At 43.6% G+C, this 27500-nt stretch overlaps 1 protein-coding gene across 3 annotated transcripts in view; it reads right to left on the minus strand.

Moving 5' to 3' along the window:
- Positions 1–27500, minus strand: part of cadm2a (cell adhesion molecule 2a) — a 633311-nt gene that overhangs the window by 51539 nt on the left and 554272 nt on the right. For 2 of the 3 annotated variants that reach the window (XM_031808832.1, XM_031808831.1), the window contains one exon: positions 291–410. The exons of the other annotated variant lie outside the window; for it this stretch is intronic. In XM_031808832.1, coding sequence (XP_031664692.1) covers positions 291–410 — 120 coding nt within the window. The remainder of the gene's footprint in view (positions 1–290; positions 411–27500) is intronic. 3 annotated transcript variants of the gene reach the window in all.

A 27500-nucleotide genomic window follows, 5' to 3' on the forward strand; every position in this document is an offset into this window, starting at 1 on the left:
GACAGAGAGGAAGGAAAGGGAGGAAGGATAGAGAGGAAGGAAGTGGAGGGAAGGAAAGAGGGGAAGGACAGAGAGGAAGGACAGAGAGGATGGAAGTGGAGGGAAGGACAGAGAGGAAGGAAAGGGAGGAAGGAAAGGGAGGAAGATGTTCTGTAGTTGAGTGGTGGAGAAGAATAGAAGAGACAGAACGAGGGTCAGAAGAGAGGAGAGGTAGAGAGCAGAAAGATTGAAAGAAAAGTAGACTATAGGGAGAGAGGAGGAGAGGAGGTGTGGGTGAGGTGGTACTGTACCTCTGTTGTTGGTGTTTGGAGGGTCTGAGGAGGCCAGGTGGGGGTCTAAGGGGGCGGTGGTGTCTGGTGGGGTGGGGCGGGGAGTTGGGGTGGTGGATGGAGGGAGGGTGCTGGGGACGTCTGGACGGACACAGACACAAACATAAAAGGGACAGACAAAACAATGGCAAAATAAAGGAGGGAAAGGCAACAAGGTGATGATGGAAAAATGACTCTGTTACATCAGAACAAAACTGGTAAAACATACAGAAACTATAAACATTGAAACTAGATAATATAATACATTTAAATATGTAAATATATATTCAACCAAAAATATACAAATTACTAAAACATAAAACATGTAAGTAGATAAACAACATAATTAAAGACAAAACAATAATATCTAATTTAATGTAAAAAATAAACACTGTTGGGGACATTCACACAACACTGTTGGGGACTGGGGACATTCACACAACACTGTTGGGGACTGGGGACATTCACACAACACTGTTGGGGACTGGGGACATTCACACAACACTGTTGGGGACTGGGGACATTCACACAACACTGTTGGGGACTGGGGACATTCACACAACACTGTTGGGGACTGGGGACATTCACACAACACTGTTGGGGACTGGGGACATTCACACAACACTGTTGGGGACTGGGGACATTCACACAACACTGTTGGGGACTGGGGACATTCACACAACACTGTTGGGGACTGGGGACATTCACACAACACTGTTGGGGACTGGGGACATTCACACAACACTGTTGGGGACTGGGGACATTCACACAACACTGTTGGGGACTGGGGACATTCACACAACACTGTTGGGGACTGGGGACATTCACACAACACTGTTGGGGACTGGGGACATTCACACAACACTGTTGGGGACTGGGGACATTCACACAACACTGTTGGGGACTGGGGACATTCACACAACACTGTTGGGGACTGGGGACATTCACACAACACTGTTGGGGACTGGGGACATTCACACAACACTGTTGGGGACTGGGGACATTCACACAACACTGTTGGGGACTGGGGACATTCACACAACACTGTTGGGGACTGGGGACATTCACACAACACTGTTGGGGACTGGGGACATTCACACAACACTGTTGGGGACTGGGACATTCACACAACACTGTTGGGGACTGGGGACATTCACACAACACTGTTGGGGACTGGGGACATTCACACAACACTGTTGGGGACTGGGGACATTCACACAACACTGTTGGGGACTGGGGACATTCACACAACACTGTTGGGGACTGGGAACATTCACACAACACTGTTGGGGACTGGGGACATTCACACAACACTGTTGGGGACTGGGGACATTCACACAACACTGTTGGGGACTGGGGACATTCACACAACACTGTTGGGGGACATTCACACAATCAACATGTCGGGTTGATGAGGTGAAGACTGAGCAGAGATCGACCCGGATGCTGGCCACTGCTGTAGTCTTTTACCATAGACTTTGATTTCAATGACCTTTGACAAAAAGTGTAGTCTTTCTTCTTGAGGTAGCCTTACAGGACAAAGACTGAAATATGAAATTGTGAATATGCAGGCGGTGAAAGAACTGGGACATTTTTTCAGCATCCAGGAATTGTGTACAGATCCTTGCCACATGGCATTATCATGCTGAAACATGAGGTGATGTCTGATGATAAATGACATGACAACGGGCCTCAGGATCTCATCATGGTATCTTTGTGCATTCAAATTGCCATTGATAAAATGCAAATTGTCCATAACTTGGAGGAAGGTGGGACTGGTGTCTGACTGTATAGCTCAGCACTTCTGCTTATGGTCAATACGTGGCATGTAGGCTTCTTACTTATGGTTGGCACAAATCTGGATCACGGGGGAGGGGAATGGGCGGGGTATATGCAAATCAAATAACGTTGAATTTACAGCAGTTTTAAAAAACTGTAGTGTTTTCGTGGGCATTACTGTAGTATCTACTATGGTATTCTACAGTATACTACACATTTATATAGAAAGTACTACACATGATCGAAGGGATAGTACAGTGTACTACAGTACATAATTCTATAGTAAATACTGGAGTATTCAATAGTAAATACTGAAGTATTCTATAGTAAATACTGAAGTATTCTATAGTAAATACTGAAGTATTCAATAGTAAATACTGAAGTATTCTATAGTAAATACTGGAGTATTCTATAGTAAATACTGGAGTATTCAATAGTAAACTGTAGTATTCTATAGTAAATACTGAATTATTCTATAGTAAATACTGGAGTATTCAATAGTAAACTGTAGTATTCTATAGTAAATACTGAATTATTCTATAGTAAATACTGGAGTATTCTATAGTAAATAATGTAGTATTCTATAGTAAATACTGAAGTATTCAATAGTAAATACTGGAGTATTCAATAGTAAACTGTAGTATTCTATAGTAAATACAGAATTATTCTATAGTAAATACTGGAGTATTCAATAGTAAACTGTAGTATTCTATAGTAAATACTGAATTATTCTATAGTAAATACTGGAGTATTCTATAGTAAATAATGTAGTATTCTATAGTAAATACTGAAGTATTCAATAGTAAATACTGGAGTATTCAATAGTAAATACTGAAGTATTCTATAGTAAATACTGAAGTATTCTATAGTAAATACTGAAGTATTCAATAGTAAATACTGAAGTATTCTATAGTAAACACTGAAGTATTATATAGTAAATACTGGAGTATTCAATAGTAAACTGTAGTATTCTATAGTAAATACTGAAGTATTCTATAGTAAATACTGGAGTATTCAATAGTAAACTGTAGTATTCTATAGTAAATACTGAATTATTCTATAGTAAATACTGGAGTATTCAATAGTAAACTGTAGTATTCTATAGTAAATACTGAATTATACTATAGTAAATACTGGAGTATTCTATAGTAAATAATGTAGTATTCTATAGTAAATACTGAAGTATTCAATAGTAAATACTGGAGTATTCTATAGTAAATACTGGAGTATTCTATAGTAAATACTGAAGTATTCTATAGTAAATACTGGAGTATTCTATAGTAAATACTGGAGTATTCTATAGTAAATACTGAAGTATTCTATAGTAAACACTGAATTATTCTATAGTAAATACTGGAGTATTCTATAGTAAATACTGGAGTATTCTATAGTAAATACTGTAGTATTCTATAGTAAATACTGTAATATTCTATAGTAAATACTGAAGTATTCTATTGTAAATACTGAAGTATTCTATAGTAAATACTGAAGTATTCTATAGTAAACTGTAGTATTCTATAGTAAATACTGAAGTATTCTATAGTAAATACTGGAGTATTCTATAGTAAATACTGTAGTATTCTATAGTAAATACTGTAGTATTCTATAGTAAATACTGAAGTATTCTATAGTAAATACTGAAGTATTCTATAGTAAATACTGAAGTATTCTATAGTAAACTGTAGTATTCTATAGTAAATACTGTAGTATTCTATAGTATTGGAGTATTCAATAGTAAATACTGGAGTATTCTATAGTAAATACTGGAGTATTCTATAGTAAATACTGTAGTATTCTATAGTAAATACTGTAGTATTCTATAGTAAATACTGAAGTATTCTATAGTAAATACTGAAGTATTCTATAGTAAATACTGAAGTATTCTATAGTAAACTGTAGTATTCTATAGTAAATACTGAAGTATTCTATAGTAAATACTGGAGTATTCAATAGTAAACTGTAGTATTCTATAGTAAATACTGAAGTATTCTATAGTAAATACTGGAGTATTCTATAGTAAATACTGGAGTATTCTATAGTAAATACTGAAGTATTTGTTCATGCGGGATGTTTCCAATTCCATTCTGAATATTTATTCATACATTCTGAAATATATGTAGATATGTTTGGTGAAAATAATCCTATATTTCTCATAGTGATAAATGCATGTAAAATAGTGTCTCAACATCTTCCTCTGTTTCAGTACTATTCCGACATGTTTCCTCGCGGTTCTATGTCAATCAATCAATCAATCAATCATTCAGACAATCAATCAATCAGACAATCAATCAATCAATCAATCAATCAGACAATCAATCAGACAATCAATCAGACAATCAATCAATCAGACAATCAATCAGACAATCAATCAATCAATCAGACAATCAATCAGACAATCAATCAGACAATCAATCAATCAATCAGACAATCAATCAGACAATCAATCAATCAATCAATCAGACAATCAATCAGACAATCAATCTATCAATCAGACAATCAATCAGACAATCAATCAATCAATCAGACAATCAATCAGACAATCAATCAATCAATCAGACAATCAATCAGACAATCAATCAATCAATCAGACAATCAATCAATCAATCAATCAGACAATCAATCAGACAATCAATTACATGTATTTATAAAGCCCCTTTTAAATGTTTTATTTTTTACATCAGCCGATGTTACGAAGTGCTGTACTGAACCCCCCCCCGAGCAGCAAGCGATGCCAGGATGTTGAGTCATATTTAAAGTCATGTTCTCAAATTGTTCCAATAATAAAACCACAATAACACATTAAAATAACTGTCAGAGAACGCTTCTAAGGGCTGCATTTTAACACAATGGTGGATCTAAGTGCAGGCAGTAGTAACGCTATTGGTTCAGTGGTGGGGGTCAGGGAATATTTAGGCAAATTTTCACTATGACAACTATAGGCACACTTGGTGGCGTTGGTGAGAAAGGGGCTGCCTTTTAAATGGGGGAGAAACAAACGATGTGAATGTGTCGAGGTTTGGCCCCTCACTGGCCAATCAGAACGTGTTCCACGGTGAAATATGTGGAATTGCCTTCAATAGCAACTCCGATTCCAAATGTTAGTCTGTTATAATGGTGTAACAGAACAAATAACAAAATGTAGACCTATCCCATCTTTGCTAAATAAGTTAATTTGAACCAATTTGTAGTCCACATTGCTCTAAATAATTGCACGGCTTCAGTAGCATTCACACTGTTATAGGGGCTAGGCCTACTGTAAAATGCATTATAGCTGAGCATGGATATGCCAAACACGGGCAATAAGCAAGATTCAATTGATTAGGCCTAAAAAATTCTAAACTAAACAACAACTTGTTTTAAATAGGTGATGTCACACTTACAGGCGTCATCATTACTCTCCCGTGGGGCAGATCATATTACAACAGCCCAGACTGCGGGGGGTTTGAAAGCACGTCTAAAACGGGACCTGCCTGGCTAAAATAATGTACGCCTGCCTACAATGTAGAGATTAAAAGGGAATGTCGGCTTCACTGTTTTACTCTTCTCAAACTTTATGTTTTAATAACGTTTTGGTCATTAAGATTTCTTTCCAAGTGGTCTCAGGAGCCAAACCCTTTATCGACAATCTTGACTACTTCCCAATTGCATTGGGCAAGACCTTAAAAAAAGAAGAAGATTTAATTGAGGAGGGGAGGCTATGCTTGGTTTTAAATCAAGTAAAACTAAATGGCAAAAAACATATACATTTTTTAAATGTTTTCTAAATACGTAGTATACAGGCACCAGCAGCACATTAGGCTACTCATATTCATATGGGCAGTGTCTCATAACGCCGAATAGGCTGAGTTTCGTCTGTCAAAATTCGTACCATAACCACCTGTGTTACTGCTAAAAACCCGCTTTTAGTTGGGCTTAAATATCCCTATCAGCACTGCCTGATTGATATTAGCATTTTGGATAATGTTTTTAAGGACACACCTCAAATATTTCCACCCCACTCATCTGAAAGAGCAAGCGAACTAATATAAAACTAATTAATTGCAGTACCTGGTGTTAGGGCTGGCGCACCCGTTTTTACCCGACGAAATTGCAAGCGAAGGACACTTGCGCCGCTTTAACGACAGCCGAAAATAGAGCCCCTGACAACGTTATTTAAAAACATTTACATTCCATTCTCAGAACATCAAGAACACTGTCGTAACGTTCAGAGAACATTCTAAGAACGTTATTTAAAAACATAGATATTCTGTTCTCAGCGTCAACAAAAGTCTCTCTATCCTCTTGTTAAGTGTTTTCAGATGTGTTGTCCTTGCCCACTAATTGGCCACACCTGACCTTAAGAGTCTAAGCCAAAAACATGGAATTTGGCCTTACTGCTATTAGCCCATAGAAACACATTGAATAACAGATAGTCCTTACTGCTATTAGCCCATAGAAACACATTGAATAACAGATAGTCCTTACTGCTATTAGCCAATAGAAACACATTGAATAACAGATAGTCCTTACTGCTATTAGCCCATAGAAACACATTGAATAACAGATAGTCCTTACTGCTATTAGCCCATAGAAACACATTGAATAACAGATAGTCCTTACTGCTATTAGAAACACATTGAATAACAGATAGTCCTTACTGCTATTAGCCCATAGAAACACATTGAATAACAGATAGTCCTTACTGCTATTAGCCAATAGAAACACATTGAATAACAGATAGTCCTTACTGCTCTTAGCCCATAGAAACACATTGAATAACAGATAGTCCTTACTGCTATTAGCCAATAGAAACACATTGAATAACAGATAGGCCTTACTGCTATTAGAAACACATTGAATAACAGATAGTCCTTACTGCTATTAGCCAATAGAAACACATTGAATAACAGATAGTCCTTACTGCTATTAGCCCATAGAAACACATTGAATAACAGATAGTCCTTACTGCTATTAGCCAATAGAAACACATTGAATAACAGATAGGCCTTACTGCTATTAGAAACACATTGAATAACAGATAGTCCTTACTGCTATTAGCCAATAGAAACACATTGAATAACAGATTGTCCTTACTGCTATTAGCCAATAGAAACACATTGAATAACAGATAGTCCTTACTGCTATTAGCCAATAGAAACACATTGAATAACAGATAGTCCTTACTGCTATTAGCCCATAGAAACACATTGAATAACAGATTGACCTTACTGCTATTAGCCAATAGAAACACATTGAATAACAGATAGTCCTTACTGCTATTAGCCAATAGAAACACATTGAATAACAAATAGTCCTTATTGCTATTAGCCAATAGAAACACATTGAATAACAGATAGTCCTTACTGCTATTAGCCAATAGAAACACATTGAATAACAAATAGTCCTTACTGCTATTAGAAACACATTGAATAACAGATAGTCCTTACTGCTATTAGAAACACATTGAATAACAGATAGTCCTTACTGCTATTAGCCAATAGAAACACATTGAATAACAGATTGTCCTTACTGCTATTAGCCCATAGAAACACATTGAATAACAGATAGTCCTTACTGCTATTAGAAACACATTGAATAACAGATAGTCCTTACTGCTATTAGCCAATAGAAACACATTGAATAACAGATTGTCCTTACTGCTATTAGCCCATAGAAACACATTGAATAACAGATAGTCCTTACTGCTATTAGAAACACATTGAATAACAGATAGTCCTTACTGCTATTAGCCAATAGAAACACATTGAATAACAGATAGTCCTTACTGCTATTAGCCAATAGAAACACATTGAATAACAGATAGTCCTTACTGCTATTAGCCCATAGAAACACATTGAATAACAGATAGTCCTTACTGCTATTAGAAACACATTGAATAACAGATAGTCCTTACTGCTATTAGAAACACATTGAATAACAGATAGTCCTTACTGCTATTAGAAACACATTGAATAACAGATAGTCCTTACTGCTATTAGCCCATAGAAACACATTGAATAACAGATAGTCCTTACTGCTATTAGAAACACATTGAATAACAGATAGTCCTTACTGCTATTAGAAACACATTGAATAACAGATAGTCCTTACTGCTATTAGAAACACATTGAATAACAGATAGTCCTTACTGCTATTAGCCCATAGAAACACATTGAATAACAGATAGTCCTTACTGCTATTAGAAACACATTGAATAACAGATTCATGCATGGAACAGAGTCCCCCAAAATACCAAAATAACTATATATATTTATATATTTTTACATGTATTGAACCCCATAAATTTGGCATTAAATCTCCATATATATATATATATACATCCATTCATTTTTTTCAACTGTTACAGGGGGACGTTCAGACGAGTCTTGTGAGGCCTGTGGGTGTCCTAGAGGAAAACAACCGACACGTTCGCGAGAGTCTCACCTTTGCACAGAGGGGTTTTAGTGTGTAGCCCAAACGTTTCAGACGCTCAGACTTCAGACGAGTCTCCTGACACTTGTCGCAGAGCAAAACGGAGAACACCCTCGTGCGAGTCTCATATTTACATAGAGGGGGGGGGGGGGGGGGGGGGGGGGGTCATAATAGTTTTCTAGGCCAAACCGTTCGGATGCTACGGATTATTATGTGTGAAGAACGAATTTCGGGATTGTCACATGGTCTGACAAACACCGCTCCAGCTCTGTCACCTTTCACCCCAGATGAGGAAGTGCGACACAGGTGGATGCGGTGGATCGAGACACATCCAATGTAAAACAACAGATATCTCTCTAGCTTCAACTGACACATTTTTATGGGGATTCTTGCATTATGCCGACCTTAGGGGGTTCAAATGTTAATTGTTACCTACAATTTCCATTCTTCGAGCGTTAATAAAACCTCCCAGGAAAACTTTCAAGGACCCAGAGTAAAACGTTCTCAGAACCGACCTGCAACCTACAAATAAACGATCTCAGAACCGACCTGCAACCTACAATTAAACGATCTCAGAACCGACCTGCAACCTACAAATAAACGATCTCAGAACCGCCCTGCAACCTACAAATAAATGATCTCAGAACCGACCTGCAACCTACAAATAAACGATCTCAGAACCGACCTGCAACCTACAAATAAACGTTCCCAGAACAGGCAAAATGTTTCACTTCCGTTCTCAGAATGTTACATTTTACCAGTCAGGAAACGTATGGCTTCATTCCCCGAACCAAAGGGAAACCAACAACTCCCATAGGGGATAGGGTGCCATAGGACTCTGGTCTAAAGTAGTGCACTATATAGGGAATAGGGTGCCATAGGGCTCTGGTCTAAAGTAGTGCACTATATAGGGAATAGGGCTCTGGTCTAAAGTAGTGCACTATATAGGGAATAGGGTGCCATAGGGCTCTGGTCTAAAGTAGTGCACTATATAGGGAATAGGGTGCCATAGGACTCTGGTCTAAAGTAGTGCACTACATAGGGAATAGGGTGCCATTTGGGACGTAAATGTATTGACGTACAACCCTTATATTATCCTTGACAGTAGAGCCAGAGTTCATTCCCCTTCATCCTGCTATCTGCCATTTAAATATTAAATTAGCACAACCGTGTCATAGGCCACCTGCCAATCAGGTTTGAGAGGAACACACATCACCAGGAAGTTGAATAGTTTCTGAATCATTAATTGGCTGAAAACCAAAACAAAATGGATGCCATGCTAAGATTTCAGTGTTACATTCCATCTATGGCCCTTCCTTTCTCTTTTGTTGGAAACTCCTCATAGGAGCATAATATTAGCATATCATCTTTGAATTTAGCTGCAGCTGTTTAGTTTAGTTGAGCGAAGATAAAGGATGAAGACTTTTTATTTATTTTACCTTTATTTAACCAGGTAACCAGGTAGGCAAGTTCTCATTTACAATTGCAACCTGGCCAACCTGTGCGACACAAACAACAAGACAGAAATACACATGGAATAAACAAACATACACTCAATAACACAATAGAAAATCTATATATGTGTGCAAATGAGGTAAGATAAGGGAGGTAAGGCAATAAATAGGCCATAGTGGCGAAATAATTACAATTACAACATAAATAACAGTATGGGGATGAGGTAGTTGGATGGGCTATTTACAGATGGGCTATGTACAGGTGCAGTGATCTGTGAGCTGCTCTGACAGCTGATGCTTAAAGTTAGTGAGGGATTTTTGTAATTTGTTTCAGTCATTGGCAGCAGAGAACTGGAAGGAAAGGCGGCCAAAGTAGGAATTGGTTTTGGGGGTGACCAGTGAAATATACCTGCTGGAGCGTGTGCTACGGGTGGGTGCTGCTATGGTGACCAGTGAGCTGAGATAATGCAGGGCTTTATCTAGCAAAGACTTATAGATGACCTGGAGCCAGTGAGTTTGGCGATGAGTATGAAGCGAGGGCCAGCCAATGAGAGCGTACAGGTCGCAGTGGTGGGTAGTGTATGGGGCTTTGGTGACATAACGGATGGCAGAGTGATAGACTGCATCCAATTTACTGAGTAGAGTGTTGGAGGCTATTTCGTAAATGACATCGCCGAAGTCAAGGATCGGTAGGACATTCAGTTTTACAAGGGTATGTTTGGCAGCATGAGTGAAGGATGAGTTGTTGCGAAATAGGAAGCCGATTCTAGATTTAATTTTGGATTGGAGATGCTTAATGTGAGTCTGGAAGGAGAGTTTACAGTCTAACCAGACACCTAGGTATTTGTAGTTGTCCACATAAGTCAAAACCGTCCAGAGTAGTGATGCTGGACGGACGGGAGGGCGGGCAGGTGTGGGCAGCGATCGATTGAAGAGCATGCATTTAGTTTTACTAGCATTTAAGAGCAGTTGGAGGACACGGAAGGAGAGTTGTAATGGCATTGAAGCTCGTCTGGAGGGTTGTTAACACAGTGTCCAAAGAAGGGCTACAGAATAGCTATAGAAGTATACAGAATGGTGTCGTCTGCGTAGAGGTGGATCAGAGAATCAAGAGTGACATCATTGTGGTATACAGAGAAAAGAGTCAGACTGAGAAATTGAACCCTATGGCACCCCCCATAGAGACTGGCAGAGGTTCCGGACAACAGGCCCTCTGATTTGACACACTGATGAACTCTGTCTGAGAAGTAGTTGGTGAAGTAGGCGAGGCAGTTCCTTCAGAGAAACCAAGGCTTTGACTTGATCTACTCATCTCTGCTCCATTTCTCCAAGATAATCTACCCATCTTTGCTCCATTTCTCCAAGATAATCTACCCATCTCTGCTCCATTTCTCCAAGATGATCTACCCATCTTTGCTCCATTTCTCCAAGATAATCTACCCATCTTTGCTCCAGTGGACTGTTGTAAAACACATAGACTTGATACGATGGCTGCTGGAAGCATAGCTGAGGTAAAGTCTATGGAGATAAATAAAGAAAGCTAAGAAAAATACACATTAGTGCTATGCTAAACGAGATAATGACCAGGGAATAGAGAAATGTATGTAGATAAAAGCTAAGGGGAAAGATAAGAAACGTCAGTGCCACTGTATGCTAACGAGATAACAGCCAAGGAAAATGTATTCAGGTAATTTAAATCATGAACAGAAATCATGTCCTGTAAGTCACGGCAGCAGACTGTGACCTGACGCGGAGCATAACATAATGCTGTTCTGTCAGTGTTATCGTCCCGTAATGACTCTGAGGTCATCAGAGTGCGACCAGGCCTGGGACAGGATCCTTATCAGACTATGCTACACCTCTTCTTTTCCCCTAGCCTATAGAAATCTAACCTAACACAAAGACACCACTTTACCTTCCATCATTATCATTATCACCATTAACACTATGGAGCATTACCGTTTGTTTCAAAACACCTCACCAACCTGAGATAATGGATAAAGCCCATTAAAACACATTACCAGCTTTACTCTACAAACGACCAATTTGCCCTTCAATGTCCAGCTCTACCATTAACTCTTGCCCCCTTAAAATGGTGGATCATATACAGCTAAATGTCCTTTACCAATGTTTCCAATAACCAACCAAGGCTAAATGTCCTTTACCAATGTTTCCAATAACCAACCAAGGCTAAATCTATTTTACCAATGTTTCCAATAACCAACCAAGGCTAAATCTATTTTACCAATGTTTCCAATAACCAACCAAGGCTAAATCTATTTTACCAATGTTTCCAATAACCAACCAAGGCTAAATGTAGTTTACCAATGTTTCCAATACCCAACCAAGGCTAAATGTATTTGAACAATGTTTCCAATAACCAACCAAGGCTAAATGTATTTGAACAATGTTTCCAATAACCAACCAAGGCTAAATGCATTTTACCAATGTTTCCAATAACAACCAATGCTAAATGTATTTGAACAATGTTTCCAATAACCAACCAAGGCTAAATGTATTTTTACCAATGTTTCCAATAACCAACCAAGGCTAAATGCATTTTACCAGTGTTTCCAATAACAACCAAGGCTAAATGTATTTTAATAATGTTTCCAATAACAACCAAGGCTAAATGTATTTTACCAATGTTTCCAATAACCAACCAAGGCTAAATGTTTCTCACTTTCTTTCATCCCATTAAAGCGATTGATGAAATACGGTGTGACAGTTGATGTGGTGACAGTATCACCTTGGCTTTTATGTTCATGTTCTCGCTACTCATTTTTAGAGACGAGGTACTACAGGCTTTTAATTGGCCTACCGCTGCTGTCTGGGCAGATGTACCAAATGGCACCCGATGCCCTATATAGTGCACTAGGGCCCTATGAATGTCTGGTCAAAAGTAGTGCACAAAATAGGGAATTTGGTTCTATTTGGGATGCAGACGTGGTGACATTTCAGAAACACCCTGAATCACTATTTGCAGGCTAAGTGCACGGTGTGAGGTGGGGAGGAGAGGAGAGGAGGGGAGGAGGGGAGAGGAGGAGAGGAGAGGAGGAGAGGAGGGGAGAGGAGAGGAGGGGGGAGGTGGGGAGGAGAGGAGAGGAGGAGGGGAGGGGGGAGGTGGGGAGGAGAGGAGAGGAGAGGAGGAGAGGAGGGGAGAGGAGGAGAGGAGGGGAGGAGAGGAGGAGGAGAGGAGGGGGGAGGAGGAGAGGAGGGGAGGAGAGGAGAGGAGAGGAGAGGAGAGGAGAGGAGAGGAGAGGAGAGGAGAGGAGAGGAGAGGAGAGGAGAGGAGGGGAGGAGAGGGGGAGGAGGAGAGGGGAGGTGGGGAGAGGAGGAGAGGGAGGTGGGGAGGAGGGGAGAGGAGGAGAGGAGAGGAGGAGAGGAGAGGAGGGGGGAGGAGGAGAGGAGGGGAGAGGAGGATAGGAGGGGGGGAGGAGGAGAGGATAGGAGGGGGAGGTGGGGAGGAGAGGAGAGGAGGGGAGGAGGAGGAGGGAGGAGGAGAGGAGAGGTGGGGAGGAGAGGAGAGGAGGAGAGGAGAGGAGGAGAGGAGAGGAGGAGAGGAGGGGGGAGGAGGAGAGGAGGAGAGGAGAGGAGGAGGAGGAGAGGAGAGGGGAGGTGGGGAGGAGAGGAGAGAAGGGGAGGAGGGGAGAGGAGAGGAGGAGAGGAGGGGGGAGGTGGGGAGAGGAGGAGAGGAGGAGAGGAGAGGAGGGGGGAGGTGGGGAGGAGAAGAGAGGAGGGGGAGAGGAGGAGAGGAGGAGAGGAGGGGAGGAGAGGAGGGGGGAGGGGAGGTGGGGAGGGGAGGAGAGGAGAGGAGGAGAGGAGGGGGGAGGGGAGGATGGGAGAGGAGGAGAGGAGAGGAGGGGAGGGGAGGAGGGGAGAGGAGGAGAGGAGAAATAAAAAAGAAGGGGTGAATGTCGATGAGGAACCATCAAAAATGCCTTTTTCCAGGAATGATTGTGGCAATAGAGGAGAGTTAAGAGGGGCGCTAAGGAAAGAACGGTTAACGACTCTCGACAAGACCTTCTCCCTCTCTCTCCCTCTCTGTCACTCCGTCGCTCTCATTCTCTTCCACCCCCCTCTCCATCTCTCACTCTCTCCCACCCCCTCTACATCTCTCACCCTCTTAGTCTCTCTCACTCTCTCCCACCCCCTCTCCATCTCTCACCCACTTAGGCTCTATCTCTCACTCTCTCCCACCCCCTCTCCATCTCTCACCCTCTCATTCGCTCTCTCACTCTCTCCCACCCCCCTCTCCATCTCTCACCCTCTTAGTCTCTCTCACCCTCTCCCACCTCTCTCCATCTCTCACCCTCTTAGTCTCTCTCACTCTCTCCCACCCTCTCTCCATCTCTCACCCTCTCATTTTCTCTCTCTCACCCCATCTCCATCTTTCACCCTCTCATTCTCCCTCTCCCACCCCCCTCTCCATCTCTCACCCTCTCTCTCTATCTCTCTCTCTCTCTCTCTCTCTCTCTCTCTCGCTCTCTCTCTCCCACCCCCTCTCCATCTCTCACCCTCTCACTCTCTCCCACTCTCTCCATCTCTCACCCTCCTAGTCTCTCTCACTCTCTCCCACCCCTCTCCATCTCTCACCCTCTCATTCTCTCTCTCTCACCCCCTCTCCATCTCTCACCCTCTCATTCTCCCTCTCACTCTCTCCCTGTCCATCTCTCACCCTCTCATTCTCTCCCACCCCCCTCTCCATCTCTCACCCTCTCTCTCTCTCTCCCACCCCCCACTCTATCTCTCACCCTCGTAGTCTCTCTCTCTCTCTCTCACTCTCTCCCTCTCTCTCACTCTCTCCCACCCCCTCTCCATCTCTCACCCTCTCATTCTCTCTCTGCCGATAATGAAGTTGTCCGTTTTACGGCAGCAACATCATTAAGTGCTTTGGTTACTCTTGTTATTACACCAGTATGACAAGAGGAAAGAGAGGGGGAAGAGGAAAGAGAGGGAGAGAGAAGAGGAAAGAGAGGGGGAAGAGGAAAGAGAGGGAGAGAGAGAGGAAAGAGAGGGAGAGGGAGAAGAGGAAAGAGAGGGGGAAGAGGAAAGAGAGGGAGAGAGAAGAGGAAAGAGAGGGAGAGGGAGAAGAGGAATGAGAGGGAGAGGGGGAAGAGGAAAGAGTGGGGGAAGATGAAAGAGAGGGAGAGAGAAGAGGAAAGAGAGAGAGAGGGAGAAGAGGAAAGAGGGGGAGAGGGGGAAGAGGAAAGAGAGGGAGAGAGAAGAGGAAAGAGAAGGAGAGAGAAGAGGAAAGAGAGGGGAAGAGGAAAGAGAGGGAGAGAGAAGAGGAAAGAGAGGGGGAAGAGGAAAGAGAGTGAGAGAGAAGAGGAAAGAGAGGGAGAGAGAAGAGGAAAGAGAGAGAGAGAGGGAGAAGAGGAAAGAGAGGGAGAGGGGGAAGAGGAAAGAGAGGGAGAGAGAAGAGGAAAGAGAGGGAGAGAGAAGAGGAAAGAGGGGGGGAAGAGGAATGAGAAGGAGAGAGAAGAGGAAAGGGAGGGGGAAGAGGAAAGAGAGTGAGAGAGAAGAGGAAAGAGAGGGAGAGAGAAGAGGAAAGAGAGGGAGAGGGGGAAGAGGAGAAGGAAAGAAGGAGGAACAGGAGAGTGAGAGAGAAGGAGGAAGGAAGGAGAAGGAGCAGTATTTACAGACCGAGAGAGGGAATGGAGGAGGGCAAAGAAGAGACAGGGAACATCATGTTTTGGTACTTTTTGAATGTTGTCGTGATTCCACAGAGGTTTTCGTTCCACCACGTTGTCCCGTGTTTGAACTAATCCCTGTCCATCTGTCTGTCCTGTCAGTCTGTATCACACAGGCTAAGGAGGATGTCATTTCATCCTTCCTTCCTTCCTTCCTTCCTTTCTTTATTTGAGGAAGATGATGAGTCATACCATGTTGTCCATCTCCCTGCTGGGCTAACTGCGCGCGTGTGTGTGTGTGTGTGTGTGTCATGCCATATCGTCTGTCTTCCTGCAGGGCGAACTGGTTGAGGATTTTCATGTTGGATCAGAAACATTAGAGGAAAATGGAAATGAATCATCACAGATTACATTTATCGCCATGGTCATTAGTGGGAGAGATGGGGAACGAGGGAGGGAGGGAGGGAACAAGGGAGGGGAGGAACGAGGGAGGGATGGAGGGAGCGAGGGAGGGATGGAGGGAACGAGGGAGGGAGTGAGGGAGTGAGGGCGGGAGGAAGGGAGGGAGGGATGGAGGGAACGAGGGAGGGATGGAGGGAACGAGGGAGGGATGGAGGGAGCGAGGGAGGGAGGGAACGAGGGAGGGAGTGAGGGAGTGAGGGCGGGAGGGAGGGAACGAGGGAGGGAGGGAACGAGGGAGGGAACGAGGGAGGGAACGAGGGAGGGATGGAGGGAGCGAGGGAGGGATGGAGGGAGGGAGGGAGGGAGGGAGGGAGGGAGGGAGGGAGGGAGGGAGGGAGGGAGGGAGGGAGGGAGGGAGGGAGGGAGGGAGGGAGGGAGGGAGGGAGGGAGGGAGGGAGGGAGGGAGGGAGGGAGGGAGGGAGGGAGGGAGGGAAAGAGAAGGGTATGGGATGTCTAAACTGTATTATGAATATAATTAAATCACAGAAAGTGAAACCTTTAACAGACATGAACTCCTTCATAATCCTCTCTCTCTGTCACTGTCTCAATAAAATAAAATAAAAATAAATTCAATTGGGCTTTATTGGCATGGTAAATATTTGGTTAATTTCTCTGTTTCTCTGTTTCTCTCTCTCTCACTCTCACTCTCCTTCTCTATCTAAATCTACACCTTGTTTTATTTCTCACAATAATATTTATGTAAAGATCAAACACACTGCATATTAAACAGCTTTTTTCCAGCTCCTCTGGTCAACAATATACACTATTTCTGCATTCATCTCCCCTCCTTCCTGATTGGTTCACACAGTTTTGTTCCAACTTTTTTAATTAACTTTCCCATGGTCTAATTCCTGCTCAGGGTTTTCACATCCATTCAGCGCCGAAAATAATACAAATTAATTCAACTTCAGCGAGACTTATTACTGTTTTATATTTATTTCCCTTTTCTATAGACACAGAACGGTACAACTTCCAAGAGAGACGGCAGCTTCGTGACTAAAACATCACAAGGTTATTTATAAAATTATAAATAAACAATAAGATAACAAAGTAAACGTTGAAAACATTATTTAATTTGAGTTGGTGTGTGTGTGTGTGTGTGTGTATGTATGTGTGTGTGTGTATGTGTGTGTGTGTGTGTGTGTGTGTGTGGTGTGTGTGTGTGTGTGTGTGTGTGTGTGTGTGTGTGTGTGTGTGTGTGTCAGTGAATTAAAAAAAACATTTTAAATTGTGCAACATTTAGATAGTTATCCTTTTTTTTAGATAAAACTATACTAAATATATTCACGTCACCAAATAATTGATTAAAACACATTGTTTTGCAATGAAGGTCTACAGTAGCCTCAACAGCACTCTGTAGGGTAGCACCATGGTGTAGCCGGAGGACAGCTAGCTTCCATCCTCCTCTGGGTACATTGACTTCATTACAAAACCTAGGAGGTTCATGGTTGTCACCCCCTTCCATAGAGTTACACTGTAATTATGACAACTTCTGGAGGATGTCCAATGAAAGGATCAGAGAATGAATCTAGTACTAAAAGCATAAACTACAGCTAGCTAGCACTGCAGCGAATAAAATGTGGTGACTCAAAGTTGAACATTTTTGAAGAAATTAATTTCTTCCAAAATGAAGGAGAAGCAAGAGAGAGATAGAGATATGTCTCACTTTGTTTCACTTACTTAGCTAGCAAATGCAGCTAGAAAGTTTAGCCCACTCAAACACCCTGCCCCAAACAGGGGCATGCTATGTTAGCTAGCTAGCTATGACTATCCAACACAACACTGGAACTCTTCCAAGTCAAGGTAAGCTTTGGTTTTACTAATTTATTTATTGCCACCAGTGTCACTGCTAAACAGCTTACTGACTGTACACTGTACTGCATGATTTTAGCGGGTGTACTAACGCGTTAGTTCTATTAGCTATGTCGACTATGATGTTACTTTAGCTAATATGGGGACAACGATGTTGGCTGTGTGTAGCGGTTACGATATGGTTTGACTTGGAAACTTGTTTTTCACCTGGTCACACACAGCTGATGTGTTGTGCATTGAAGTCCACAAGCGAAGGGACAAGGTGAGAGGAGGAGAGCGCCTAGATGCAAGAAGGAATTATACAACGTGGCTGCTATGAAAGTGAACTGTGTTTGTGAGGGAGTATTTATTCCGCAGGTTCTGTTGAAAAAAAAAACGTTTCTTATTAAATGGAAACAAAAGTAACAAGACGGGGATAAATATACCTGTATTTGTCCAACAGAAACTCTCGTTTGCAACTGTTGGACTTATGATTACACCCCAGCTAGATGCTGGCAAGAGCGTGCAAAGCAGTATTGAATGTGTCACTGTCAGTCACCTTGATTACTCAAATTTCTCTAGACCTGAAAAATGTTGTATGGTGTAGTAGCCTAAACCTATCACTGTTACATTGAACTGGGTGAATGAAATATGAATGATAGTCATCCAATATGCTGTAATAGGAATAAGGTCACGCTCATGAACAGATTTTTTGTTGTTGTCCTTCCTCATCTTAAACGGCACTGATTGCCACTGGTGTGTGTGTGTGTGAGTGTGTGTGTGTGTGTGTGTGTGTGTGTGTGTGTGTGTGTGAGTGTGTGTGTGTGTGTGAGTGTGTGTGCACAGCAAATTGTGTGGATTTTTCAGGGTAACATTTCTACTGTTGATTCAGGATTTAAATTCACTCTGTAAGAGTGAAAATAACAGTCACTGGTGTAAAATAACCAGACTTTTTGTTCAAGACTGTGGAGAGTAAACCAGTCCCATCAAAACCACCCCCACTATTATCATAATTCCCAGCATGCTCTACTGCAGGTTGACTTCTCTAATATCTATGTTTTTGCATGTACAATGATTGAATGATTGCTTGATTAATCTTATGCTACACAAAGATAAATATCATAAATTATTCTAAACTAATCCAATCAGTTAGATTTATTGCACCCAAAACAGAAATGGTTGTACTGATTTAGATGGTTTGGGAAGTGTTTTATGCTGGGTGATGTTGTTAATGAATTCACCTAATCCTGATAGTTATTCTGAATGCAGGTGAAGAAGCAACCCAACAGTTGGATATTCTGATTCTGGCTGGATTCCAACAGGACATTACACAACATCTCTTTGCAAACTAGCATAATGTGACAAGACTGATATATTAGAGTAAGACTAGGCCATTGATAGAGTTCCATTGTCATTATAACATTTTGCTAAGGAACTCACTTGGTGAAAGACAAAGAGGCCTGAAAGGGAAGAATGTAGTCATGGGTGTTTAACACTACAATGTAGTCAAAAAGAAAAGGCTGGTAAAACATATTTTCTTGCTTAATTGAAATAACTACCGCTAGCCAGGTCTTCATCTGTCTGGTGTTAGCTAGCCAGGTCTTCATCTGTCTGGTGTTAGCTAGTCAGGTCTTCATCTGTCTGGTGTTAGCTAGCCAGGTCTTCATCTGTCTGGTGTTAGCTAGTTACTGGCTAGCCAGGTCTTCATCTGTCTGGTGTTAGCTAGCTATGTCTTCATCTGTCTGGTGTTAGCTAGCCAGGTCTTCATCTGTCTGGTGTTAGCTAGCCAGGTCTTCATCTGTCTGGTGTTAGCTAGCCAGGTCTTCATCTGTCTGGTGTTAGCTAGCCAGGTCTTCATCTGTCTGGTGTTAGCTAGCCAGGTCTTCATCTGTCTGGTGTTAGCTTGTTACTGGCTAGCCAGGTCTTCATCTGTCTGGTGTTAGCTAGCCAGGTCTTCATCTGTCTGGTGTTAGCTAGCCAGGTCTTCATCTGTCTGGTGTTAGCTAGCCAGGTCTTCATCTGTCTTGTGTTAGCTAGCCAGGTCTTCATCTGTCTGGTGTTAGCTAGCCAGGTCTTCATCTGTCTGGTGTTAGCTAGCCAGGTCTTCATCTGTCTGGTGTTAGCTAGCCAGGTCTTCATCTGTCTGGTGTTAGCTAGCTATGTCTTCATCTGTCTGGTGTTAGCTAGTCAGGTCTTCATCTGTCTGGTGTTAGCTAGCCAGGTCTTCATCTGTCTGGTGTTAGCTAGCCAGGTCTTCATCTGTCTGGTGTTAGCTAGCCAGGTCTTCATCTGTCCTGGTGTTAGCTAGCCAGGTCTTCATCTGTCTGGTGTTAGCTAGCCAGGTCTTCATCTGTCTGGTGTTAGCTAGCCAGGTCTTCATCTGTCTGGTGTTAGCTAGCCAGGTCTTCATCTGTCTGGTGTTAGCTAGCCAGGTCTTCATCTGTCTGGTGTTAGCTAGCCAGGTCTTCATCTGTCTGGTGTTAGCTAGCCAGGTCTTCATCTGTCTGGTGTTAGCTAGCCAGGTCTTCATCTGTCTGGTGTTAGCTAGCCAGGTCTTCATCTGTCTGGTGTTAGCTAGCCAGGTCTTCATCTGTCTGGTGTTAGCTAGCTATGTCTTCATCTGTCTGGTGTTAGCTAGTCAGGTCTTCATCTGTTTGGTGTTAGCTAGCCAGGTCTTCATCTGTCTGGTGTTAGCTAGCCAGGTCTTCATCTGTCTGGTGTTAGCTAGCCAGGTCTTCATCTGTCTGGTGTTAGCTAGCTATGTCTTCATCTGTCTGGTGTTAGCTAGCCAGGTCTTCATCTGTCTGGTGTTAACTAGCCAGGTCTTCATCTGTCTGGTGTTAGCTAGCTATGTCTTCATCTGTCTGGTGTTAGCTAGCCAGGTCTTCATCTGTCTGGTGTTAGCTAGCTATGTCTTCATCTGTTTGGTGTTAGCTAGCCAGGTCTTCATCTGTCTGGTGTTAGCTAGCTATGTCTTCATCTGTCTGGTGTTAGCTAGCCAGGTCTTCATCTGTCTGGTGTTAGCTAGCTATGTCTTCATCTGTCTGGTGTTAGCTAGCTATGTCTTCATCTGTCTGGTGTTAGCTAGCCAGGTCTTCATCTGTCTGGTGTTAGCTAGCCAGGTCTTCATCTGTCTGGTGTTAGCTAGCTATGTCTTCATCTGTCTGGTGTTAGCTAGCTATGTCTTCATCTGTCTGGTGTTAGCTAGCCAGGTCTTCATCTGTCTGGTGTTAGCTAGCTATGTCTTCATCTGTCTGGTGTTAGCTAGCCAGGTCTTCATCTGTCTGGTGTTAGCTAGCCAGGTCTTCATCTGTCTGGTGTTAGCTAGCCAGGTCTTCATCTGTCTGGTGTTAGCTAGCCAGGTCTTCATCTGTCTGGTGTTAGCTAGCTATGTCTTCATCTGTCTGGTGTTAGCTAGCCAGGTCTTCATCTGTCTGGTGTTAGCTAGCTATGTCTTCATCTGTCTGGTGTTAGCTAGCCAGGTCTTCATCTGTCTGGTGTTAGCTAGCCAGGTCTTCATCTGTCTGGTGTTAGCTAGCCAGGTCTTCATCTGTCTGGTGTTAGCTAGCTATGTCTTCATCTGTCTGGTGTTAGCTAGCCAGGTCTTCATCTGTCTGGTGTTAGCTAGCCAGGTCTTCATCTGTCTGGTGTTAGCTAGCCAGGTCTTCATCTGTCTGGTGTTAGCTAGCCAGGTCTTCATCCTGTCTGGTGTTAGCTAGCTATGTCTTCATCTGTCTGGTGGTAGCTAGCCAGGTTCTTCATCTGTCTGGTGTTAGCTAGCCAGGTTTTCATCTGTCTGGTGTTAGCTAGCCAGGTCTTCATCTGTCTGGTGTTAGCTAGCCAGGTCTTCATCTGTCTGGTGTTAGCTAGCCAGGTCTTCATCTGTCTGGTGTTAGCTAGCAGGTCTTCATCTGTCTGGTGTTAGCTAGCCAGGTCTTCATCTGTCTGGTGTTAGCTAGTTACTGGCTAGCCAGGTCTTCATCTGTCTGGTGTTAGCTAGTTACTGGCTAGCCAGGTCTTCATCTGTCTGGTGTTAGCTAGCCAGGTCTTCATCTGTCTGGTGTTAGCTAGTTACTGGCTAGCCAGGTCTTCATCTGTCTGGTGTTAGCTAGTTACTGGCTAGCCAGGTCTTCATCTGTCTGGTGTTAGTTAGTTACTGGCTAGCAGGTCTTCAGCTGTCTGGTGTTAGTTAGTACTGGCTAGCTAGGTATTCAGCTGTCTGGTGTTAGTTAGTTAGGTCTTCATCTGTCTGGTGTTAGTTAGTTACTGGCTAGCTAGGTCTTCATCTGTCTGGTGTTAGTTAGTTACTGGCTAGCTAGGTCTTCAGCTGTCTGGTGTTAGCTAGTTACTGGCTAGCTAGGTCTTCAGCTGTCTGGTGTTAGCTAGTTACTGGCTAGCTAGGTCTTCAGCTGTCTGGTGTTAGTTAGTTACTGGCTAGCTAGGTATTCAGCTGTCTGGTGTTAGTTAGTTACTGGCTAGCTAGGTCTTCAGCTGTCTGGTGTTAGTTAGTTACTGGCTAGCTAGGTATTCAGCTGTCTGGTGTTAGTTAGTTACTGGCTAGCTAGGTCCCACTGCGTGGGAGACACTGCGTGGGAGCCAACTGCTAGAGAGAAGACAGGTATGTGCAGGAGGTTCAGTCCCGTCCTGGGGTGGGCAAAGCACGTGTGGGGAAGACCGTGTAACGGCTGCCTGGAGAAACAGGATCTGTTCTGTGTTGACGTTGGTGAGAAACATGTTGGGAAGACCGTGTAACGGCTGCCTGGAGAAACAGGATCTATTCTGTGTTGACGTTGGCGAGAAACATGTGGGGATTGCCACACGATGACCGTACTGTGGAACCTGGAAGCTCTGTCTCGGCGTAGCAAGACACGAAGGCCATAATGACTAAGTGATAACATTTTTTATTTTTTTCATGTTTGCAAATGTATTAAAAATAAAAAACAGAAATACCTTATTTACATAAGTATTCAGACCCTTTGCTATGAGACTCTAAATTGAGCTCAGGTGCATCCTGTTTCCATGGATCATACTTGAGATGTTTCTACAACTTGATTGGAGTCCACCTGTGCTAAATTCAATTGATTGGGACATGATTTGGAAAGGCACACACCTGTCTATATGAGGTCCCACAGCTGACAGTGCATGTCAGAGCAAAAACCAATCCATGAGGTCGAAGGAATTGTCTGTAGAGCTCCGAGACAGGATTGTGTCGAGGCACAGATCTGGGGAAGGGTACCAAAACATGTCTGCAGCATTGAAGGTCCCCAAGAACACAGTGGCCTCCATTCTTAAATGGAAGATGTTTGGAACCACCAAGGCTCTTCCTAGAGCTGGCAGCCCGGAAAAACTGAGCAATGGGGGGAGAAGGGCCTTGGTCAGGGAGGTGACCAAGAACCCAATGGTCACTCTGACAGAGCTCCAGAGTTCCTCTGTGGAGATGGGAGAACCTTCCAGAAGGACAACCATCCAAACCTGACAGAGCTTGAGAAGCTCCCCATCCAGAAGCTCCCCATCCAAACCTGCCAGAGCTTGAGAGGATCTGCAGAGAAAGAATGGGAGAAACTCCCCAAATACAGGCGTGCCAAGTTACCCAAGAAGACTCGAAGCTGTAATCACTGCCAAAGGTACTTCAACAAAGTACTTAAGTATGTTATAAGTATGTATGTGTCACGCCTTGGTCTTAGTGTTTTGTGTTTTCGTTATATATTTGGTCAGGCCAGGGTGTGACAGGGGTTTACGTGTTGTATTTCGTATTGGGGTTTGTAGTATTTGGGATCGCGGCTGATTAGGGGTGTTGTATAGGCTTGGCTGCCTGAGGCGGTTCTCAATCAGCTGTCAGGTGCTTCTCGTTGCCTCTGATTGGGAACCGTATTTAGGTAGCTTGAGTTTCGCTTTGTCTCACCAGATAGGCTGTATTAGGTTTCACGTTCCGTTTGTTGTTTTCGTATTTATTTAGTTATTTCATGTATCGCTGTTTTCTTTATTAAAGATCATGATTAACCACCACGCTGCATTTCGGTCCGACTCTCTTTCTACAAACGAAGAACGCCGTTACAGTTATAAGTATGTTATATTATTTTTGTTGTTGTTGCTATTAACACATTTGCAAACATTTCTTGCTTTTGCTTTGTCATTATGGGGTATTGTGTGAAAATGTATGAGGAAAATAAACGATTTAATCCATTTTATTCTAAGGCTGTAACGTAACAAAATGGGGAAGAAGTCAAGAGGTCGGAATACTTTGCGAATGTACTGCATCTGGTATCTATCTATCTATCTATCTATCTATCTATCTATCTATCTATCTATCTATCTATCTATCTATCTGTCTGTCTGTCTGTCTGTCTGTCTGTCTGTCTGTCTGTCTGTCTGTCTGTCTGTCTGTCTGTCTGTCTGTCTGTCTGTCTGTCTGTCTGTCTGTCTGTCTGTCTGTCTGTCTGTCTGTCTGTCTGTCTGTCTGTCTGTCTGTCTGTCTGTCTGTCTGTCTGTCTGTCTGTCTGTCTGTCTGTCTGTCTGTCTGTCTGTCTGTCTGTCTGTCTGTCTGTCTGTCTGTCTGTCTGTCTGTCTGTCTGTCTGTCTGTCTGTCTGTCTGTCTGTCTGTCTGTCTGTCTGTCTGTCTGTCTGTCTGTCTGTCTGTCTGTCTGTCTGTCTGTCTGTCTGTCTGTCTGTCTGTCTGTCTGTCTGTCTGTCTGTCTGTCTGTCTGTCTGTCTGTCTGTCTGTCTGTCTGTCTGTCTGTCTGTCTGTCTGTCTGTCTGTCTGTCTGTCTGTCTGTCTGTCTGTCTGTCTGTCTGTCTGTCTGTCTGTCTGTCTGTCTGTCTGTCTGTCTGTCTGTCTGTCTGTCTGTCTGTCTGTCTGTCTGTCTGTCTGTCTGTCTGTCTGTCTGTCTGTCTGTCTGTCTGTCTGTCTGTCTGTCTGTCTGTCTGTCTGTCTGTCTGTCTGTCTGTCTGTCTGTCTGTCTGTCTGTCTGTCTGTCTGTCTGTCTGTCTGTCTGTCTGTCTGTCTGTCTGTCTGTCTGTCTGTCTGTCTGTCTGTCTGTCTGTCTGTCTGTCTGTCTGTCTGTCTGTCTGTCTGTCTGTCTGTCTGTCTGTCTGTCTGTCTGTCTGTCTGTCTGTCTGTCTGTCTGTCTGTCTGTCTGTCTGTCTGTCTGTCTGTCTGTCTGTCTGTCTGTCTGTAACAGAAAAGGGAGGGATGAGGAGAATAAACAGAAGGAGAATAAAAAAGGAGAGGAGAAGATGGGAAGTCAAAGTGTATGCTCTCTATTTCTAAGAGCTATTACATCTGACGAGTGCTATCAGCGGTAGAACGGGAGGAGATGAGAGGGTATGTTTTACACCCCTTTACACCCCCATCAACCTCCCCCCTTTTCTCCCTCCACAGCACTCTGTTTGGTACCTGTGTGTGTGTGTGCGTATGTGTGTGTGTGTGTGTGTGTTAGACCTTCTTAGCTGCTGAGAACACAGATACAGATATAAACCAGTGTATTGAACCGAATACAGATCATATGTCAAACAGCTTAGTTTCCTGCAGTAAGGACTCAGCTAAACAGGTCACTGTACACATCAGGGGAGAAGGAATAATCTGGAGGAGGAATAATCTGGAGGAGGAATAATCTGGAGAGTGGTAAGTGGATATACAGGAAGGAATGGGGGTACATGTTCGTATGCCAGGAATGTGTATTAGAGTTATGAGCTGCACTCTCTCTGTCTCTGGGGTAGTTGTCATGGAACCACTGTCTCTCTCTGTCTCTGGGGTAGTTGTCATGGAACCACTCTGTCTCTCTCTCTGGGGTAGTTGTCATGGAACCACTCTGTCTCTCTCTCTGGGGTAGTTGTCATGGAACCACTCTGTCTCTCTCTCTGGGGTAGTTGTCATGGAACCACTCTGTCTCTCTCTCTGGGGGTAGTTGTCATGGAACCACTCTGTCTCTCTCTCTCTCTGGGGTAGTTGTCATGGAACAACTCTGTCTCTCTCTGGGGTAGATGTCATGGAACCACTCTGTCTCTCTCTCTGGGGTAGTTGTCATGGAACCACTCTGTCTCTCTCTCTGGGGAAGTTGTCATGGAACCACTCTGTCTCTCTCTGGGGTAGTTGTCATGGAACCACTCTGTCTCTCTCTCTGGGGTAGTTGTCATGGAACCACTCTGTCTCTCTCTCTGGGGTAGTTGTCATGGAACCACTCTGTCTCTCTCTCTCTCTGGGGTAGTTGTCATGGAACCACTCTGTCTCTCTCTCTGGGGTAGTTGTCATGGAACCACTCTGTCTCTCTCTGGGGTAGTTGTCATGGAACCACTCTGTCTCTCTCTCTCTCTGGGGTAGTTGTCATGGAACCACTCTGTCTCTCTCTCTGGGGTAGTTGTCATGGAACCACTCTGTCTCTCTCTCTCTCTGGGGTAGTTGTCATGGAACCACTCTGTCTCTCTCTCTGGGGTAGTTGTCATGGAACCACTCTGTCTCTCTCTGGGGTAGTTGTCATGGAACCACTCTGTCTCTCTCTCTGAGGTAGTTGTCATGGAACCACTCTGTCTCTCTCTCTGGGGTAGTTGTCATGGAACCACTCTGTCTCTCTCTCTGAGGTAGTTGTCATGGAACCACTCTGTCTCTCTCTGGGGTAGTTGTCATGGAACCACTCTGTCTCTCTCTGGGGTAGTTGTCATGGAACCACTCTGTCTCTCTCTCTGGGGTAGTTGTCATGGAACCACTCTGTCTCTCTCTCTGGGGTAGTTGTCATGGAACCACTCTGTCTCTCTCTCTGGGGTAGTTGTCATGGAACCACTCTGTCTCTCTCTGGGGTAGTTGTCATGGAACCACTCTGTCTCTCTCTCTGGGGTAGTTGTCATGGAACCACTCTGTCTCTCTCTCTCTGGGGTAGTTGTCATGGAACCACTCTGTCTCTCTCTCTGGGGTAGTTGTCATGGAACCACTCTGTCTCTCTCTGAGGTAGTTGTCATGGAACCACTCTGTCTCTCTCTCTGAGGTAGTTGTCATGGAACCACTCTGTCTCTCTCTCTCTGGGGTAGTTGTCATGGAACCACTCTGTCTCTCTCTGGGGTAGTTGTCATGGAACCACTCTGTCTCTCTCTCTGGGGTAGTTGTCATGGAACCACTCTCTCTCTCTGAGGTAGTTGTCATGGAACCACTCTGTCTCTCTCTCTCTGGGGTAGTTGTCATGGAACCACTCTGTCTCTCTCTCTTGGGTAGTTGTCATGGAACCACTCTGTCTCTCTCTGAGGTAGTTGTCATGGAACCACTCTGTCTCTCTCTCTGAGGTAGTTGTCATGGAACCACTCTGTCTCTCTCTCTCTGGGGTAGTTGTCATGGAACCACTCTGTCTCTCTCTGGGGTAGTTGTCATGGAACCACTCTGTCTCTCTCTCTGGGGTAGTTGTCATGGAACCACTCTGTCTCTCTCTCTGGGGTAGTTGTCATGGAACCACTCTGTCTCTCTGGGGTAGTTGTCATGGAACCACTCTGTCTCTCTGGGGTAGTTGTCATGGAACCACTCTCTCTCTCTGGGGTAGTTGTCATGGAACCACTCTCTCTCTCTGGGGTAGTTGTCATGGAACCACTCTGTCTCTCTGGGGTAGTTGTCATGGAACCACTCTGTCTCTCTCTCTGGGGTAGTTGTCATGGAACCACTCTGTCTCTCTCTCTCTCTCTCTGGG

This window comes from Oncorhynchus kisutch, linkage group LG29, assembly GCF_002021735.2.
Source record: "Oncorhynchus kisutch isolate 150728-3 linkage group LG29, Okis_V2, whole genome shotgun sequence".
In the NCBI taxonomy this organism is placed as follows: domain Eukaryota; kingdom Metazoa; phylum Chordata; class Actinopteri; order Salmoniformes; family Salmonidae; genus Oncorhynchus; species Oncorhynchus kisutch.